At 39.2% G+C, this 18,862-nt stretch overlaps 1 protein-coding gene across 1 annotated transcript; it reads right to left on the reverse strand.

The window, feature by feature from the left end:
• Positions 1-858: 858 nt before the first annotated feature.
• On the reverse strand, positions 859-18,845 carry LOC101858684 (cleavage stimulation factor subunit 1). The gene is made up of 14 exons (XM_005112817.3): positions 18,750-18,845; positions 17,837-17,973; positions 17,185-17,315; positions 16,578-16,655; positions 15,018-15,110; positions 14,180-14,220; positions 13,147-13,269; positions 11,762-11,884; positions 10,244-10,319; positions 8,678-8,757; positions 7,566-7,721; positions 6,609-6,753; positions 5,834-5,914; positions 859-2,595 (listed from the first exon to the last, which is right to left on the reverse strand). Exons 2-14 carry the CDS (start codon positions 17,887-17,889, stop codon positions 2,483-2,485), a joined length of 1,293 nt encoding a protein of 430 aa, XP_005112874.1. The 5' UTR covers positions 17,890-17,973; positions 18,750-18,845; the 3' UTR covers positions 859-2,482.
• Between the last annotated feature and the right edge of the window lie 17 nt (positions 18,846-18,862).

The raw sequence follows: 18,862 nt of genomic DNA on the forward strand, positions 1-18,862 counted from the left end.
CCACGAACAAACACTCTCCACCTTTCCCTATCCTGGGCTAGTCGCTTGATGTCACTCCACGTCTTCCCACTTTTCTGTATATCAATTTCCGTGACTCTTCTCCAGGTTCCACGTGGTCTTCCCCTTGATCTTTTACCCTGTGGGTTCCAACTTGCACTTTATTGATAGAGAGTAGCATACCCAAAAAAACCCAAAAAAAAACCAAATTAAAAATTTATTATTTTTTTTTAAAGGAAGGGAGATATGAACGATAAATGCTTGATTGGAAAGAAGGGGCAAACCACACCAGAGCACCATCCACTAATTAAGGTCAAACCCCTTTCAACATTCTTTCGATATCTCAGAGGAAGGACCTCCAAATTTAACACCCATCTCCTAAAGAACCCACCCAAATGGGGGTTGAGAACTTTGAAAACTTTACAAAATGAACTGAGTTCAAGAACGCCTTGTTGGAGATTTGAACCAGGGCAATTCATTCGCCAATCTGGCAGGAGACCAATTATAATATATTAATAGTGGAGTGCCCTTGTACTTTTGGTGAAATCAGCAACTTGAGTAAGTGAGAGTTTAGTTTTAGTTTTAGTAAGTGTTTTACAGCATTTCCGACACAATAAGGTCATATAAGGGCCGAAGATTTGAGGTGTTACAAGAGAGTAACAAACACAAAAAAGAAGGAAGGTAGATAAAGAAGATTGATGTTCGATAGGAAAGAAGAAGCAAACCAAACCAGAGCACCCGCCAACCACCCATGCATACAAGTTAAGAATGTGCCTAGTACTTTCAGTGAAATCAGCAACTTCAGTAAGTGAAAGTAACTGATGACAGTAACAAAGAAAGGAAAATATGAAAAGTCACATATTATATTTTTAACATTAATTTATTGATTCATACACAAACTGGCAGTGTAAAATTTGACATGATAAAACAAGTATGCAGAATGGAGCAAGAGTGAATCAATAAAACAACATCAACAGTTTCATCATAATGACAATACACACAGTTCATACAGCAGAAGACAAACGCACACATCTGATGTAATCATTAAAAACCAAATTGCCCTGTTTAAAGGAAGAGACCAAATTTTGCGACCTTTCCATTGTCTTTTCTGATACTGCAAGAACAATTTATACAATGCATTGAGAAAAAATACAACCAACAAGGGGAAGGGGGGAGAGTCAAACGCAAAAGGACGTACAGTTGAACCTGCTCTTTCAGCCACCTGTGTAATGTAATCACCTGTACAAACGGCCACTTTTCATTCCCCTACCCACTTTTGTATCATTTTTGTTTTTACATACAATGACACTGTCCTGGAAGTCCGCCTGTGTAAAATAATCACTTTTCTTCTCAACAAAGTGTGGGTGTCTTACTAGTAGTCTTAGACAGTTTCCCCTGTAGGCCCTATTTCATAGTCCCGGGAAGATGCTTTTTTTTGATTAGATAGAGAGAACAATGCAAAGTCACTTTATCTGTCAGGGTTTTAACAAATTTCGCCGTCAACAAATTCTTACAGAGCACACAGCCAAAGGCCACAACCATGACCACATTTTGCCTGAAACAACCGTCTATGACTACCAAAACCTACCCTGACGACCTACAAAAAATTGTGCAGAATACAAAAATCTCTCACTCTTACATCAAACACGTGAACTTGGTCAAGGAAATGACAAAAGTGAAAATACAAATGAGCTTGTATTTTGAACCATTCTCAGTGCATTAAAAAGAAACAACTCTCCCTCATTTTTACACATGCATATACATGTACCAGCGCACAGATCATATGTGAAGTGCGCTGACAAAATGAGTTGCTTCTCGGATTCATGCCTTATTGAAATAGATACATCACACTTATAGGTGAAGTTTTTACAGTTTAGAAGTATGGAATAATAAAAAGCATGTTATGTTTAAAGAATATGGCATCAATACAAAATCTACAAACTTGACTCTAGTATCGATTTTAGGCCAATATCTCAATTTGTGGATTGCGAGAAGTAACTCATTTTGTCAGCATGTCTCACATATCACTCGCTCTCTCTCTCTCTCTCAAACATACAGACGCACACACCTATCATTGGTGTCACAAGTAATCCACTTATTAAGTCTGTGAGGGTACTTTTTACACCAGAGAAAAAAAAAATCTAGTTTTTGTTGTGTTGTGCCTATCAGAAATCATGAAAAAAGCAAAAAAGTTACAAGCTTTGACCATAGCATTAAACCACAATTTGGTGAAGCTGAACGGGTGCACTTTTATAGAGCTTATGAAGGGTGTAAAAAATGAAAATTCTCAAAATTTGGACTTAAGTGGATTGCTTGTGGCAGCAATGATATCACTGTCTATCTCACTCACTCTCTCCCAAACATACAAAATACACACGCACACATCCTCCCACACACATACACATACAAAGACACACACATACACCCCCCCACCCCCCACCCACACACTCATTCACCCACACACACACCCTCAAATGCTCCCCAATCAATCAGTGGTGGCCTTCCGGTACCAGAAGCGCGCCCTGAAGTCATCGCTGCACGAGATAAAGGCGGGGCCGGTGGGTGAGTGCGCCAGGTACTGAACGACCCCGTTGTGACCTGCCGAGAAAACACACACACATATATACATATATATATATATATATATATATACTTGTTGTCATGGTTACTATAAAATAAAAACAACCTCGCACTGGGTAATTTTATTCTCCCACTGAAGCTCTGCTGTCACACGCAGCAGACCCGAGTTCGATTCCTGTTTGGGGAGAATTTCATCAAGTATCTCAGTCTTTTTGCCGGGCCGTTGTCTCCCTCTTCCCTCTCAGACCAAGTTGCCCTGATAGGCAAGGTCAGAAGACCACCTTCTAAATGACCTCCTTACCTAAGTGACCTAAATTGTGTAGAAGGGGGCATAAAAAAGAAACCCCACCTACATTTCTCTTATCTCTTTAAACCCCATCGGACTCTGGGAGCGTCCGGCGGTAATAACCCTGTTCCCCATCGGACACTGGGAGCGTCCAGCGGTAATAGCCATGTTCCCCATCGGACACTGGGAGCGTCCAGCGGTAATAGCCGTGTTCCCCATCAGACGCTGGTAGCATCCGCCACTAGTGACAACTGTTTCGTTTTATTTAGTGCTAGTTCTTGCTTGTTTTTCGGAACTATTCCGGAACAAAGTTTTTTAGTAATGACTAAGACTTTGTTTCTGCCACTTAGAAGTTGGAGGCAAGCTTTTGGAGTTAGTTATAATGAGACATAGTGCACCAAGTTTAGGTGACTGTAGAAAAAAACTCCGGGAAACCGGTGGAAAAAACTCAGGGTTTAAAGAGTTAAATCTACACATCAAACGTTGCTTTAAAAAACCCCATAAAACCCCCCCCAAAAAAACCCACCAAACCCCCCCCCCCATCTATTCTGAACAACAAAAAGAGCTGGCGTAGAGCAGTAAACCTGAAGACCCGTCACGTTATAGCAGGCATTACGGTGCAGTAAAACATTTACTCTCACTTCCTGTGTGTGTTTTTGTGCCCGCTCACTCAAAGGCCGCGGAACAATGGGTACAAGAATGCCAGGCTCCCGGCTCCATAAAATGTTTCCCCTGCGGCAAAACCCTCTAAAACAAAGCTAGCCAATGCTTCTCTGACAGCCGCGGGGAGAGAATGAAAAACTTGAAGACAATGGGGGGACAAAATCAATACTTGTGGCTTCACGGACCACTGCCCACTAAAAGGAATAAAAAAACCCCCCAAAACAAAAGGGGCCATCAGGATCGGGCTGGTCAGCAAATAGCCGCCGGTTCTCTCCCCTGATCTTCACTCAAACACAAGACCTCAGCTTCAGCACAAAGTTAAAGTACGTTTAATCAAGAATGGGATGCAACCACACCCTTCCCCCCCACACACCTTATTCCTTCATGAAAAATGCACAATGTTAAAAGTACATTTCATCAAGAATGAGACAACCCCCCCCTTTCATGAAAAAGTAAAAAGTTAAAGTGAAAAAAAACCCATACCCAACCCAGACAACCCCCTCCCCCCAAACAAAAACAGCAACATCCCACTCTATTCCTTCAAGAAAAAAACCCAAGCGCATTTCATCTAGAGTGTTCACTAGCAAAACAAAACAAAAAACAAAAACAAAACAAACAACAACTACCCCTTCCCCCTCCTCCACTCATGGAAAAAGCACAAAGTTAAAGTACATTTCATCGTGAATGTGATGAAGCAAAAAGACGGGGGGAAAAAAAATCCTTCTGATCTTGAAAACTGAAGATATTGGTAAACCTCATGTTCAGCCAACTTAAATAAAAGGTAGGAACCAGTTTGAACCTGACATAAAGGTGCAATAACAAAACGTTCAGTTTTGTGAGGCTGCCTGCAATAATATGGCTGCGCTTAAAGGTTAAGCAACAAAGGAGAACCAGCACATAAAGCAGAGAGATGTAAACCCTCTCGAGGAAATACTTTAACCCTATCCGTACGTCGTGTTTTACTATCGTATCTATATGACGTGGGGAACTCTGTGCCACCACTTTCCAAAGAGGAAATTTACTTGTTAATCCGATCCGTACGCTTTGCACAGCAGTCTGTCAAAATGATTTTTTAGAAATACTGAAAGTTTCAAAGAGATCTTCTCACTAGAAGTACTCTAAAACGTGAAGAATACAACCCCCAGGGGTGCAAAATGACCCCAGGGCGTACGGATAGGGTTAAAAGACATTTCGTTGCCTCAGAATTATTTTGTCCAAAGTGCACTCTTTACTTACTTATGTACACTTTGGAGAAAATAGTTCTGATGGGACGTTTTGTTCAGAGTACAATCCTGGAACTGTTTACCATCACAAAATAAAATTTAAAAAACCTTTTCTGAGAAATCCTCAACAAAATCGCTGCATTATTGAGTTGCGGAGATGGCTGGTGCCTCTATAAATAAATCATTGATGGTCTGGCCAGTACAAACAAAAAATCTGCATGAAAACGGCTATGTTTTAACCAGGAATTGTTTGAGTTGTGTTTGTGTTTTAGTAAAGAGTTTTACGGCACAGGCGGCACAATTAGGTCATAAAAGTACTGAAGATTAAATATGTTACTGGAGAATACCAAACACAAAAAGGAGAAGAGATAAGAACGATAGATGTTTGATGGAAAAGCAAAAAGATTTTTAGAAAAATATGGCATCCCCCGGTTTCTTGAACTGAACTGTCGGGTAGAGTTTGTGGCTCTAGGATGCCATGTTCAAACTTTGCAGACCACAGAATTTCTACGACAGAGTTTCTGTGTGGGTGGTTGGCGGGTGCTCTGGTGTGGTTTGCTTCTTCTTTCCTATCAAACATCTATTGTCTTTATCTTCCCTCCTTCTTTTCTGTGTTTGTTACTCTCTTGTAACACCTCTAATCTTCGGCACTTATACGACCTTATTGTGTTGCAAGTGGTGTAAAGCTCTTACTAAAACTAAAAGAGTTTCTGTGGGGTACTGGGCTCCTACTCAGAAGCAGTAACTTGTTTCTTTTTATGTTCGGATGATTAAAAAAAAGAGGAGGCAACATTACCATGATAATGAGACGGGTTTTTTAAAAATGAGTCAGCATGATGACTGAAATAATGAAAGATTACGAAAACCTAAAACAAAACAACATATTGATCTGTGCACCGTGGCAAGTTTTCCTTCTGTTTCTCTCTGCCTGAAGCAAGAAGACTTTCGACCCCCCCCAACCTCTGTGAATCATAACTTCATGTTAGGAAAGAAGGAGCAAACCACACTAGAGCACCTGATAACCACCCACGGAACAAATCTTGAGGAGAAGAGGATGTTGAGAATTCTGCTAGCACACACTCACCGAGGGAAAGCAGGCGTTGTCGCTCGGCGTTCCGAGAGTCCCAGCAGCACAGGGATGTGGTCTTCTCATCGGGGAACAGAACTGAGGAACACGAGAAACAGAAAAGCAGGGTGATTAAAAAAGAATGTGAACCGATTTCATATCACAATATTTTAATAAGGAAAAACAATGGAAAACTCAAGCTTAGTCCCTCCTTTCTGACCAATCCATCACTGGGGCCCGGCTATTCAAAAGATAGATAACTCCTCTTTCAAATGGTCACAGACTCATTCCATAACGACGCTTGAGAACTGAAAAGCAATGCATCATAAAATCAGTTCATTCTTTTTTAATCACCCAGTATATTACTGAAATTCGGATTCTTAATTCATGGAAAAAGTAATAAAAGATACACAACGAAAGGACAATCGGTCGCTTTTAAGCACAAGGGGGCTATCCCAAAAAATGCTGTTTTGAGAAAACCAATGGTAAAGTTTTTGCTCCTTGTTCAGTTTCTTTAAAAGACAAGGAGAGTTTTCTCTATAACCAAACAAATATACACAGCAATGAAACCAAACTTCTATAGGTAAGGCAATGTCTACTTTTGGTGTAGGTCAAGATTTCTGGAAAACCCCGAAATCTGGGTTGGCCCGCTTGCCCCAAAAAGCGACCAATTGTAAAAAGAATGAAACTGTCTTTTCTCTCTCCAGAAAATTTTGCGTCCTCGGCTTAGAACTTTTATACGGCTGGCTGGCCGTTGATAATTTCTCTCTCTCTCGTCCAGGAAGTCACTCACCGTAATCCTCGGTGTGGTTGAAGCAGGCCACTGTGCGATGCTCCATGCCTCCCGTAGCTCCCGCCCCCGTGTAGACGATCAGGCAGCGATTGGTCGACAGCTCCCACAGCTTGACCAGCGAGTCTTTTCCCGCAGACACCACGTACTGAGGACAAAAAAAAAAAGAGTAGGGACACGACCGTATGGCATTTCCTGAGGGAGGGTAGAAGGGGGTGGATGAAAGAGTGAATGACAGAAAGAGCGCTGTTTTTTCCCCCATATTTTTGGGGTAAAAATTTAATGCCATACTACTTAACTAACATTTGGCACCCCAAAAAATAGGACACAGTACAAAAACCCAAAAAGAATCAAACCCAAAAAAACATTTTAAAAATAGGATACAATCCAACGTGAAAATGATGCATTTGATGTGAATGTACATTTTGCAAGCTTTACTTCTCTTTTCATATTGAATTTTAATGAGAGTAAGATATAATTAAATTTTTTTAAGTATACCTGCATGTGTTTTTACGGTCCCGTACAGTCAAGAAAAATTTGCGTCTGGGATAATAAAGTATATTACCTTATCTTATCTTATAAACTTCAAATTCTTTTCCCTTTTAACACCATGATTCCACCAGCCTTAGAGTTCTCTCTTTTTAACACCATGATTCCACATCTTACAGTTTTCTTTTTACACCATGATTCCACCCACCTTACAGTCCTCTCTTTTAACACCATGATTCCACCAGCCTTAGAGTTCTCTCTTTTTAACACCATGATTCCACCAGCCTTAGAGTTCTCTCTTTTTAACACCATGATTCCACATCTTACAGTTTTCTTTTTTACACCATGATTCCACCCACCTTACAGTCCTCTCTTTTAACACCATGATTTCACCAACCTTAGAGCTCTCTTTTTACACCATGATTCCACCCACCTTACAGTCCTCTCTTTTTACACCATGATTCCACCTACCTTGGAGTTGCGGCTGAAAGCGACGGAGCAGATCTCCTTGCTGTCGTGAGCCTTGTAGAAGGTGTTGATGCACTTGTGGCTCACCCCATCCCACAGCTTGATGGAGCCGTCCATGGAGCACGACACAAACATGTTGGCGTTGGGGCTCCACTTCAGCTACAAGGGAGGAAATAGATATAAATAATAAACGAATACAAATATATAAATAAATAAATAAATAAATAGAAATAAATAATAAATAAATACAAATAATAAATAAATAAAAATAAATAAATAATAAATACAAATATATAAATAAATAGATATAAATAATAAATAATACAAATATACAAATAAATAAATAGAAATAAATAATAAATAAATAAAGATATATAAATAAACAAATAGAAATAAATGAATAAATAGAAACAAATAAATAAATAGAAATAAGTAAATAAAATAAAATCTACTTTTATTGATCCCTGTTGGGAAATTTGGTTTAGTTATAGTAAGTTTTACGGCACTTGCAACACAAGTGCTGAAGATTAGAGGTCGTGTTACAAGAGCTGGCTTTTGTTTTTTTTAGCAAGCATTTTACGGTACTTGCAGCAGAATAAGATGATCATATACGTGCCGGAGATTAGAGGTGTTACATGAGAGTAACAAACACAAAAAAGAAAGAGGGGAGATAAGAAGGATAGATGGGTTTTAAAATCTTTTTTTATAGTAGAGGGTTTTACGGCGCTCGCAACTGCATAAGGTCATATGAGCGCCAGGATAGATGTTTGATAGGAAAGAAGGAGCAAACCACACCAAAGCGACTGCCAGCCACCCACTAAGACAAAGTGAAGTGTTGATAATATCAAAATAGTAAAGGAGGGAAAGTCAGATGCACCCTCCAACAACGCGTCAAGATAATAAAATTATATATAAATAGCATTTTACGGTACATATTCCCGCTAAACAGCAAGCGTCACCTGCTTTACAATTTACATATATGATTACCCCAGCGCCGTAAATCCTCTACTGAAACTAACAACTAAACTATTACCCCAGCAGACCCCAGAATACTCGGAAACATTCTCGACTGGCGGTGACGCAGCAGACAAAAAGGAAGAAGAAGCGCCACCTACCCCTGTGATTCCTCCTGTGTGCTGGTCCTGAGGATTGCTGCCCACAAAACACTGAAACGTATTCACGTCGTACAGGCGGACTGAAAAAGAAATTTTTCAAACCTAAAGATTTTTAAAATAGTTTTAGTAAAGGTTTTACAGCACTCGCAACTGCATAAGGTCATATGAGCGCCAAGGGGTGGGTGTCATCAGAGAAGTCCTTACAAGGAATCAGACTTACTCTGCTCCCCTCTCTAGCTTCAACAGCACAAAGTCTGCTTCGACTATCAAGGCACCCCGGAAATAGCGGGTCACAAGAGTGTGACAAACATTCAAAAGAAGTAGAGGAAAATGACAATAGTAAGGATTAAGAAAGAAAAAGCAGCAGTTCCCTGTTGTAGATCAGGCACAGTTATGAGCGTGACATGATGAATCAGCCCATTTACAATTCTACCGTGCATGAACGAGAAAAGTCCCCCCTTTGGGAATGGCCTAAAGACACTTCAGTCAGTGGCACCGCCCCGGGGGGTAATCTAAAGATTTAGGAATACAAAGAAACAAGTACAAAACAAAACAAACGTCCAAAATCAATAATTTGTCACCAACATGAAAAGCCTAACAAGTCAGAGCTGAAAGATAAAAACAACAAACAAACAACCCCCCCCCCCCAAAAAAAAAAGAAGAAAAAAATGAAATCCTTTAACATCTCACTTTCCACACAAATAACACTTAAAACTGCATCATTACCCCCCATGATACCCAATAACAATCACAAGCCATGAAACGTCTTAAAATAAGAACACCCTAATGGGAACATAAACAAGGTTTGCCAGCATTGTCGTCGACTAACAGGGGTAACAATGTGCCCACCACTCAAATAATTACAATACTGGCCTGCTACACTGTGCACTCATGCGAAAGGTCGGAATCTGATTTACGTCTGTATTTTTCTAAGCTCAGTTTAGTTTAAAAAGTAAGAGTTTTTACAGCACTAGCAACACAAAAAAGTCATTAAGTGCCGAAGGTTATAGGTGTTACAAGAGAGTAACAAACACAAAAAAAGAAGGAGGAGAGATAAGGACGATAGATGTTTGATAGGAAAGAAGGAGAAAACCAAACCAGAGCACCCACCAACCACCCACTTTAAAGCTTACCGAGACAACTGATTCACAACCAAAAGGGAGAATAAGAACTTTCTTCTTCTAAGACACATAGGCCTACAAGTAGACAGTTTCTCACAGGAGTTTAAATATTTATTTTAATATTAAAAAATCAAAACATATCAAATATATCTAAGTGGAAATTTATGTGACACAAACCTCTACACTAAAATATCTGCACAGTATCTAGTTTTGGGAAATTTGACGTAAAACATTTTGAGTTTCTCAACATGTCAGGCTTTTTTCGAATGAAAAATTCTTTGAATATCTTGATAACGACTATGAATAATCTTACGGTTTTGACAGAGCAGATTATAGAACATTCGGTTTCTGACCTCATGGTCTTGGCAACTCAAAAACAGCCAAAAAAACGACAGATAAAACTTAGTAATTCTGAGGTAGTGAACTATTGACAGCAGCTACTGACTTGTGGGGTGCCGTGTGCCAGCCAAGAGGAACTCTCCACCAGGGTGAAAGGTGATCTGCGACAAAGCCGAGGCTTCCTAGAAAATTTAAGATATCTCATGATGACATTTCAGCAAGCATTTGACATAGCTATAATATATGTGAGTTGTGCAGACAAAATGAGTTACTTCTTTCGGATTTTAGCCGTGGAAATTGATATATTAACTTTATAGGTGGAGTTTGTACAATTTGTAAGTATGGAATAATAAAAGACACGGTAGACTTGAACGAAATGGCATCAACTGAAAATCTATAAATCTCCCACAAATGTTGATTTTCTCCATTCTTGAATTGCGAGAAGTAACTCATTTTGTCAGCACACCTCACATATTTTGGATGGCAGTACTTTCAACACAAGACAGGATGCAATTTGATTTAAAGGCTCAGCGACATTCACATATAATTGTATGAAAAAACATAATTCGTTAATATATCTAAACAGATCAAAATCATTTTTCACTGCAAACAGAGTTGATAAAAAATTGGAAGACGCTTCAAACTTCACAATGTTTATACATTACCATATCATAACAAGTCAAGTGAACTTTTTTCCAGGTCTCCCTAAGAATAGTGATCTTGATAAAATACTTTACAGCCAAAGTTAATTATTTTTAGGATTTCAGCGACTACAATAAATAAATTTATATCCCAAATGAATAGATTCTCATCAAAATAAAATTGTTCTACTGCTTCATCTTCAGACACACAGCATATTGCAAGTAAGTGAATTTATTAATTAATTTAATTCTTTTACACATAAATAAACTATAAGACTTGTGTTGAAGTTCACAACTAAAACGGTCTTTAAAAAAACATGTTCATAATATTGAGAGAGCAGAATAACTCAAACATGATAACAGAGCCTGTTAATTTTCGTGTTTTAATAAGTTTTAAAGCACTTGCAAGACAATAATGTCAAGGAAATGTTGAAGATTAGAGGTGATACAAGAGAGCAACAAACGCAAAAAAGAAAGAGGAGAGATCAGGACGACATATGTTTGATAGGAAAGAAGAAGCAAACCACACCAGAGAACATGCCAACCACCCACAGTGCCTATTCACCACGTGCACAACGATACTGTGGTCACACTGTGTTCTCGCTAGACTTGTGTGACTAAGAAATAAATAGCATTTGTATAGCGCATGCCCTCACTCAGCAGCATGCTCTATGCGCTTTATAACCTATATCTTACCTCAGCAGATCCTAGAATACTCAAAAACATTCTCGACTTCCTGGGAAGCATACAGAGCAAGCAGCTCGTTAAGCGCTCAAAGGCTAACAAACTGACAAGATCTTTCATTGTCTACAGCCGGGTACCTATTCCCACCTGGGTGAAGTGAGGAAACATGTGTGTACAACACCTTTTCCACAGACACAACGTCAGGCCCATGTCGGGCTTCGAACCCACAACCTTTCATTTGCGAGCCCAACAGCCTAACCACAAGACCACGGACACCAACCGACGTCAACAGTACTTACCTGTATGCTCTTGAAGGCTTTCTTCACCGAAGGTTTGGAGTACTCGAAGAACCTGATGCTGAAGTCGTCACTTCCTGAGGCCAGCACCGGTACAAACGGGTGGAAGTCGAGGCAGGTCACTTCCTGGCAACAGAACAAAAACAAATCTGATAATAAATGAAGAGCACAAGGGAAAAACGACGGGAGTCACGAACTGGAAATTGTGAGGGTGCCGACTTTGAAAGCTTGTGGACTCATAACTTCACATTTGTTTGACAGGTGGTTTATTGTTAAGTGTTGTTGAATGGGAAATCTAACAACAATAATCAGCCTACAGTTGGACAGAAATACATTTATGAGTCAACAAGCTTTCAAAATTGGTACCCTCACGATTTTCACTTTGCGACTACCGTCATTTTACCCCTGTAGTCTTCAAATATTTCCACCGCCGATACTTCCTTCAAAGTGAAACGATCACACTACACTCCTGAAGATACATTTCAGATAAACTTTAGGGCACTAAAAGACCCATTCAGAGCCAGAAGGGTTCTGGCTTCACTGAGCTCAGGAAAGAAGAAAAATGAAACATTGGAAAAAGGTCGGAAGAGAAATTAAAGGTAAACAGCGCTTAACTTCAGGACTCAATCTTGATTTTACAGCGGCAATATCACCGACATCAAGACAGAACTGGTGAGGACACTTGCACCTAATCACTCTCATAAAATGTCTGGATCACATGATTTTAGTAAGAAAGAGTATAAACGAGTCGTGGAAAAAATGCTTGAAAGATATTAGCATCACTGCACTTGAAGCCTTCTTACAGCTCTTTTCTTTTGTAAGTACAATCGAACCTGCCTTAACGGTCATCTTTCCAAAGTGGCCACCTAAATTAATGATCGCTCGCAACTGCATAAGGTCATAAGAGCGCCAGAGTTTTATATTTTTTATCGCAATTGCGAAGACATCAATTTATATTTTTACTGTCAGTTACTAGAGCTCATTTGATCCAAAAGACTACATCACTTCAAAAAGCCATTCAGAGTGTGATGCGAAATAATTGGATCTAACAACGCTGCCACACAAAAATTAAACATTTTCTGTCAGGGTCGTTGTTGCTGTTGTTGTTAGGGATCCAGCAGCATCTGAGCGTTAACTCTTCTGCATGATGCCATTCTGTAATAGCTGTATGTCTGGAGGTTGTTGACGAAGACAGGAGAAAAGAAAAGTGATAATAATAATGATAATAATAACAATAAAATTAAATAATGTCAAACAATAAAAAGAAAGAGTAAGATATAATATAGTAAAGTAATATGTCTCTTTTCGGGGTCACCCCTTGATCCGTTAGCTTCCTCTTTTTCTTTTCCTATTCGAAGAGTTTCTGAGAGGGTCAAACTGGTGCTCACCCCGTTGTGGTCGTAGAGAGTCCGGATGACCGGATGGTTCTCCATCTGCTGCTGAGGGGTCTCCAGGGCCATCACGTCGGCCGGTGTGGCGCTTTTGGACAACATGCGCTCCACGTCTAGGACCTGAGGGTGTGTGTGTGTGTACAAATACAAATGTCATGATGTCATGCACTCAATATTTAGTGTAAGTGTTGGTAAGAGTTCTACGGCACTTGCAACACAATAACGTCATGAAAATGCCAAAGATTAGAGCTGTTACTAGAGAGTGACAAGCAAATAAAATGAGGTGAGATTAAGGACGACAGATGTTTGATGTGAAAAAAGGAGTAAACCAAACGCAACGACCCGCCAACCAACCACACTCAATGTTTAGCATGGGAGACATACAAAATGTACATTGATTGATATCATGCACTCCATGTCTACTGATTGATAAAGACAAGATGTCCAGTACTTTAGATCACATGTTATACATTGATATCGCATGTTTAGCACTAAAGACATACAAGATCACAGCTGCCAACTTTTTAAAACCCCCCCAAAAAGACTTACCAATGATGGAACAAGATGGTGGGCATTGGCCAAAAAACCCCCCACTCCAAACCTTTCACCCACTTTTCGGCATTCAATAAATGCGAGATATCAAAGTAAATCTGCAGCAAAAGATCTCTCCAATTGACTTATGGGCTTCGGTTACATATTATTTGCAAATCTAGTCTTGAAAGTTCATAAATCTTCTTCAAAGCCAACAAGTCCAAGAGGAGTAGTACTATTAAACAGAACAAAAATTTACCAAATTACCTGTACATACGAAAATGGACTGCTGTACTCCGAACCTAAAAACATATCAAATAATATGTTTTCTAAGCACTAACAAATACACTAGACACATACTGACACCATTCGCCCCAGGTCCTAAAATTACTGCTCTCCCTCAAACAGACCTGGTTCTGTGTTCAGTATAATGCACCAATACGATTCAACAAAAATACAACAAATGGTGAAAGAAGAAAAGATATTCACTAAGCTGTACCTTGATGGAGGCATCTGCCGAACCAGTAGCAATCAGCTGACCTGAGGGAGACAGACAAAAAAATAATATTTCAAGCTACAATTTCACTATGCAAGCTTGCAAACGTTTTCTTATATAACTTAACCCAGTCAGGGATACCCAACATTATATAACATCCAATTACGTATCTGCCTTCATTTTAAAAAGTGTTACAATTTTACATGACAGTAAAAAAAAAACCTGAATGTTGTTATCAAGGAAACAACACTTACTATACAGATAATAAAAAACGTTATTATCAAAATTGTAGACTTCAAAATTTTGATGTCGGATGTTTGCAAAGAGTATGTTTTCTTGGTAACAACATTCCTTTTTTTTTTGGCTCTCTTGTAAAATTGTAAAAACTGCATATAGTATAATATACTGTACTTTAAAAAATGGTGGCAGGTATAACAACGAACACAGTTACATTGAGTGGGACCGGTTTTGGTAGAGAATATAAGTGTTAAGGCTCTCAAATCTTTTATGGCTGAATCTGGGACTACTGTCTAGGGGAAATTCGGGATACTTAGCAAGCCTGCTACTGTTAAAGAGAAGCACGTCAGTAACATCAATATATTTTTAAAAATTGATTTGTAAAGAAAGACAGAGACAGAAAGAAACAACGACGGGACTCCAAAGTAATAGGACCCACAAATAATACCATCCAGTTGAAGAAGTAATACTCAAGTAAGTGATTCAATGGACCAGGGGACCATGAAACACCCAGAAGTTTTAGAGCGACCTGGCAACAAAAGAAAAAAAAAATCTGAAAGAGCCAAGTCATGTTGACCAGCGAGGAGTACAAGTAGCTTCCTACCTGTGCTGTGGAAAGCGGCTGTCCTGCAAGCGGCTTTGTGCGCTGTCACGTAGCAAGTCTCGTACAAGGCCACTTCTGGGGAGATGCTCTGAACTGGAAACAGACAAAGAGAATATATTGCCATTGCAGAAAATTAATTAGTGGAGATGAGTTTCAATATAAATATATGTGCTAAGATGAGGAGCGTTGTATTCAACTTAGGAACATCACCGCATTAACATTTAACTAAGAACTGCTTAACATGTTAATAAAAAAAAAAAATGAATTCAGTTAATTTTCTTCACTTTATTTGCTTGATCCACAGAAAAAGCAGTGAAAATCAAGTGGGAGTTGATTCTAAAAAATTAGACGATATGTTGTTGTTGTTGTTGTTGTTAGCGATCCAGTAGCATCTGAGCGTTAACTCTTCTGCATGATGCCATTCGGTAATAGTTGCATGTTTGTTCTAATTGTTGTCTTGAGGAGTAGAGGCAATTAGATGTGTGGGGTAGCTTGGGAAGGAAACATCCCCTTAAATCAGTTAGTTTTCTACAGAAGAACAGATGATGTTCCACTGTCTCTGAGGGGTAGTCACATAGTGGGCAGGCAGCAGACTGCTTTACTCCAATTCGGTTGAGATGTTGGTTGAGGGGTACATGTCGTGTTCTAAGTTGGAAGATTATGGATTGATTACTCGTCCTCAACTCATTGATTGGATCTTTGACCAGTGGTTTATTCATGTGGCCATACATCCTCCTTCCTGTCGTACCTGTGGCCCAATCATTCATCCACTCTTCCTTGAGGTTTGACTTGATCATTTGGCAGCAGGTGGTGTAATTCGGAGGAATTTCAGGCCGAGGGAGACTAGCTCCTTTCTTTGCCAGAGCATCAGCTCTTTCATTTCCCGGTATCCCAGTGTGGGCAGGAATCCATTGTAGGACTACTCTCACGTGGTGTCTACTTATCAAGTTATGTAGACTCCAAATCAAATGCAATATATCTTTGTTCACATCAGTCCCACTCTCAAGACGATATCAAATAAGAAAATCATTTTAAAAAATTGTTGGAAAAACAAAAAAACAAAACGAGAATTAGCCTCTGAAACAGAATACACCATAAAATCAACAAAATGGTACTAAGACATTGCATCGAATTACTGCTTCGCAAGACGATAATTGTCACTCATTCTGATTCAGTAATCTAGTAGTCAGACTGCCTTAAGATCGCACATTTGAATTTTCATATAGGCACAATGTGACGTCTATGAAAAAAATACTTAACATGAAAATTTTTCACTTTATCCAGAAGAGAAGGGGATCTGGCTAATGACCGTGAAAGGTCTCGTCAACATCAAATGTTTGAGCACTTGTAAAATGGCAGCTTGCACTGAATACTTCCCAAGAACATAATACGTGGGTAATTTGTAAAGTGAACAGAGTATACTTTCTGAGGGAAATATGACAATATGTACTACATAAATCGAAACTATTATTAATGTTTGAAAGAAGTACAAAATAATACCAGCTACATGGAGATTTGTAGTTCTAGATATTGGGAGCTCATTTGGACAGACAAACATACCTTCTGTCTCAAACTCTAAATCTATACCGGAGCCTGGTTGGACTATTTCACCAGCAAGGTTTTGTTCATCTTTGTTCTCTGAGGAGACAAGATGTAAATGATATTAACTGATGTCAGAGCAAAGCTTCATTGTTGATGCTAGTATAATATTCAGTCAAAAAAAGAATATGTGTACAAACAAACAAACGCCATTCAAGAAATCTGTACAGAAAAATTCACCTCTATGGATACAGACACTCCCCCCAACAAAACAATAAAAACCACCAAAACACCCAACCGAACTAACCCAAATCCCACTACACAGGTTATTGTCAATCAAACAGATTTTCAGCTTGTGCCACTCATTCTTCATCTTCTTCTTATTCTATCCAGTGGTTGGGGCAACCATGGGGGCACCACTTCATCTGAAAACCAGCACTCGCCATCTATTTTTGTCCTCTGCTTTCCTCAGATTGTCATCCATCGCCTTTCCTGTCCACTCTTTTATGTTGTCCTCCCATCTCCTTCTCTGCCTTCCTCTCATTGGTAGAGTAGAAAACATTATATGTAAGGAAAAAATAAGTGTTGATCACTGCAGGGAGTTTTGTCCGATTTGTGTTAGCAATACCTTCTTCATCATGCTTGAGTCCCAACTTGACGATCTTGAGCAACTTGTCGGAGGGAGGACATGCCGGATGTGGCTGAATAATCGCTGCGAGACCAACAGCGAGGTCTTTGTACCCGTCATAGAACAGTTGACTGGGAACAAAGAAAATGTTAGGTGTAAATGTGTGGATGGTCGATATCAAACAGGGTAGACCAAGATACTTTAAATAACTCACAAGACACAGAACCAACTCGCAATGTAGATCAGTAGCCCAGCACAACTTATACTGAGTTCCTTTATTGGAGAGCCTTCCTCCAGCATGAACAGCAGAGTAGTTTCCCTTGTAGGGCACACAACATAGTTACACTAAGTATCTCACAAACAGCAATGAACAGAACATCTTCAAGAACAAGGCACGTTTCAATTTACTAGATACTTTGATTTCTTTTCAAGCATTACCTCTAAATATAATATAGTGACGTCTGCACGATAACAGTAACCCTCTTGTGAAGCAGGCCTTGGTAAACTTGGTTGCTGTTAATCGACTTTTCAAAGAGGGGAAGGAGGGAGGTTTGTAAACTTCAAAGATAATTGTGCGGGTGTGTGTTTGTGAAAGTAAGTCAGTGGCAAGGTAAAGTTTGAAAAAGATATATATAATATATATATTTCCCACCTTATCATCAGCCTGTACATCGTTTCTCGCTTCTTCACTTCAAACTCATCCATTTTTGTGTCAGTCCTGGCCCAAGAGAGGGACAATCAATGGTTGTATAAATTATGGGTCTCAAAAGTTGTTTTATGCAGCTCAGTCTGAAAAGAAGACAATAAAAAATAAAAAAAGTGATAATAAAAATTACTTTTTATAATAAGTAGAAAACTGACAAAACAATTGCGAGTATAGTATATATATATATAAATATAGGCTAACTCTACACGTCAAGGTACGATACCAATAAAATAATACTATTAATACTGACAAGTCACAATTAGTCCGTATTCAAAGTCTGATGATGACCCAATGTATCCGCAGAGGAGAATATTTCTCAAGCAATGAAAGAATTAAAGGTTAGATGACTTGTGGATGTATGGCCAAAAATTACAGGCTATATATCATGATAGGGCTAATCTAATTCACAGGAAGAGAACAGTTTTGCCACATTTTGAGCATTCCACTTAACATCATGATGTGACTAAAGTGTCTAAATCTAAATCTAAAGTACTAAAGTAATGTAAGTGACTTGATGTGCGCAGCTTGTGGGCTTCTCTCTTGATTTCAGCATTTCTTATTTTGCAAAATCTCATAAGACTTGCTGCCACTGTCATCGCTGCTTTCCAACTGGGTCGGTCAGGAGCAAGGCTCTCTTATGTCGAAGGATTTGAAGTCCTGATCTGATTGATAGGATACTGGCACTGAGATCCTGGAGAGTGAAAAGTGTTGAACTGAACTGATCATCACATCCATGATCCACGCGGCATAGCTGATGCCTGAGGAGTCAACTTCATCACAAAATCGTAATACCTGAAGCGCAGTAACCAAAACCTGTATCAACTTAAGTTAATAATATGTGTGTGCAAGGACATCTTACATTTAAAGTTGTGATCTATAATAATAATCACAACAAGCAAGCCGGCGTCAGTTGAAACCAAGTCCTCAACGAAACACCTTTTAAATTATTAGAGTCACCTCCCTTGGAAAACG

Source organism: Aplysia californica, unplaced genomic scaffold (genome assembly GCF_000002075.1).
Source record: "Aplysia californica isolate F4 #8 unplaced genomic scaffold, AplCal3.0 scaffold01428, whole genome shotgun sequence".
Lineage (NCBI taxonomy): Eukaryota > Metazoa > Mollusca > Gastropoda > Aplysiida > Aplysiidae > Aplysia > Aplysia californica.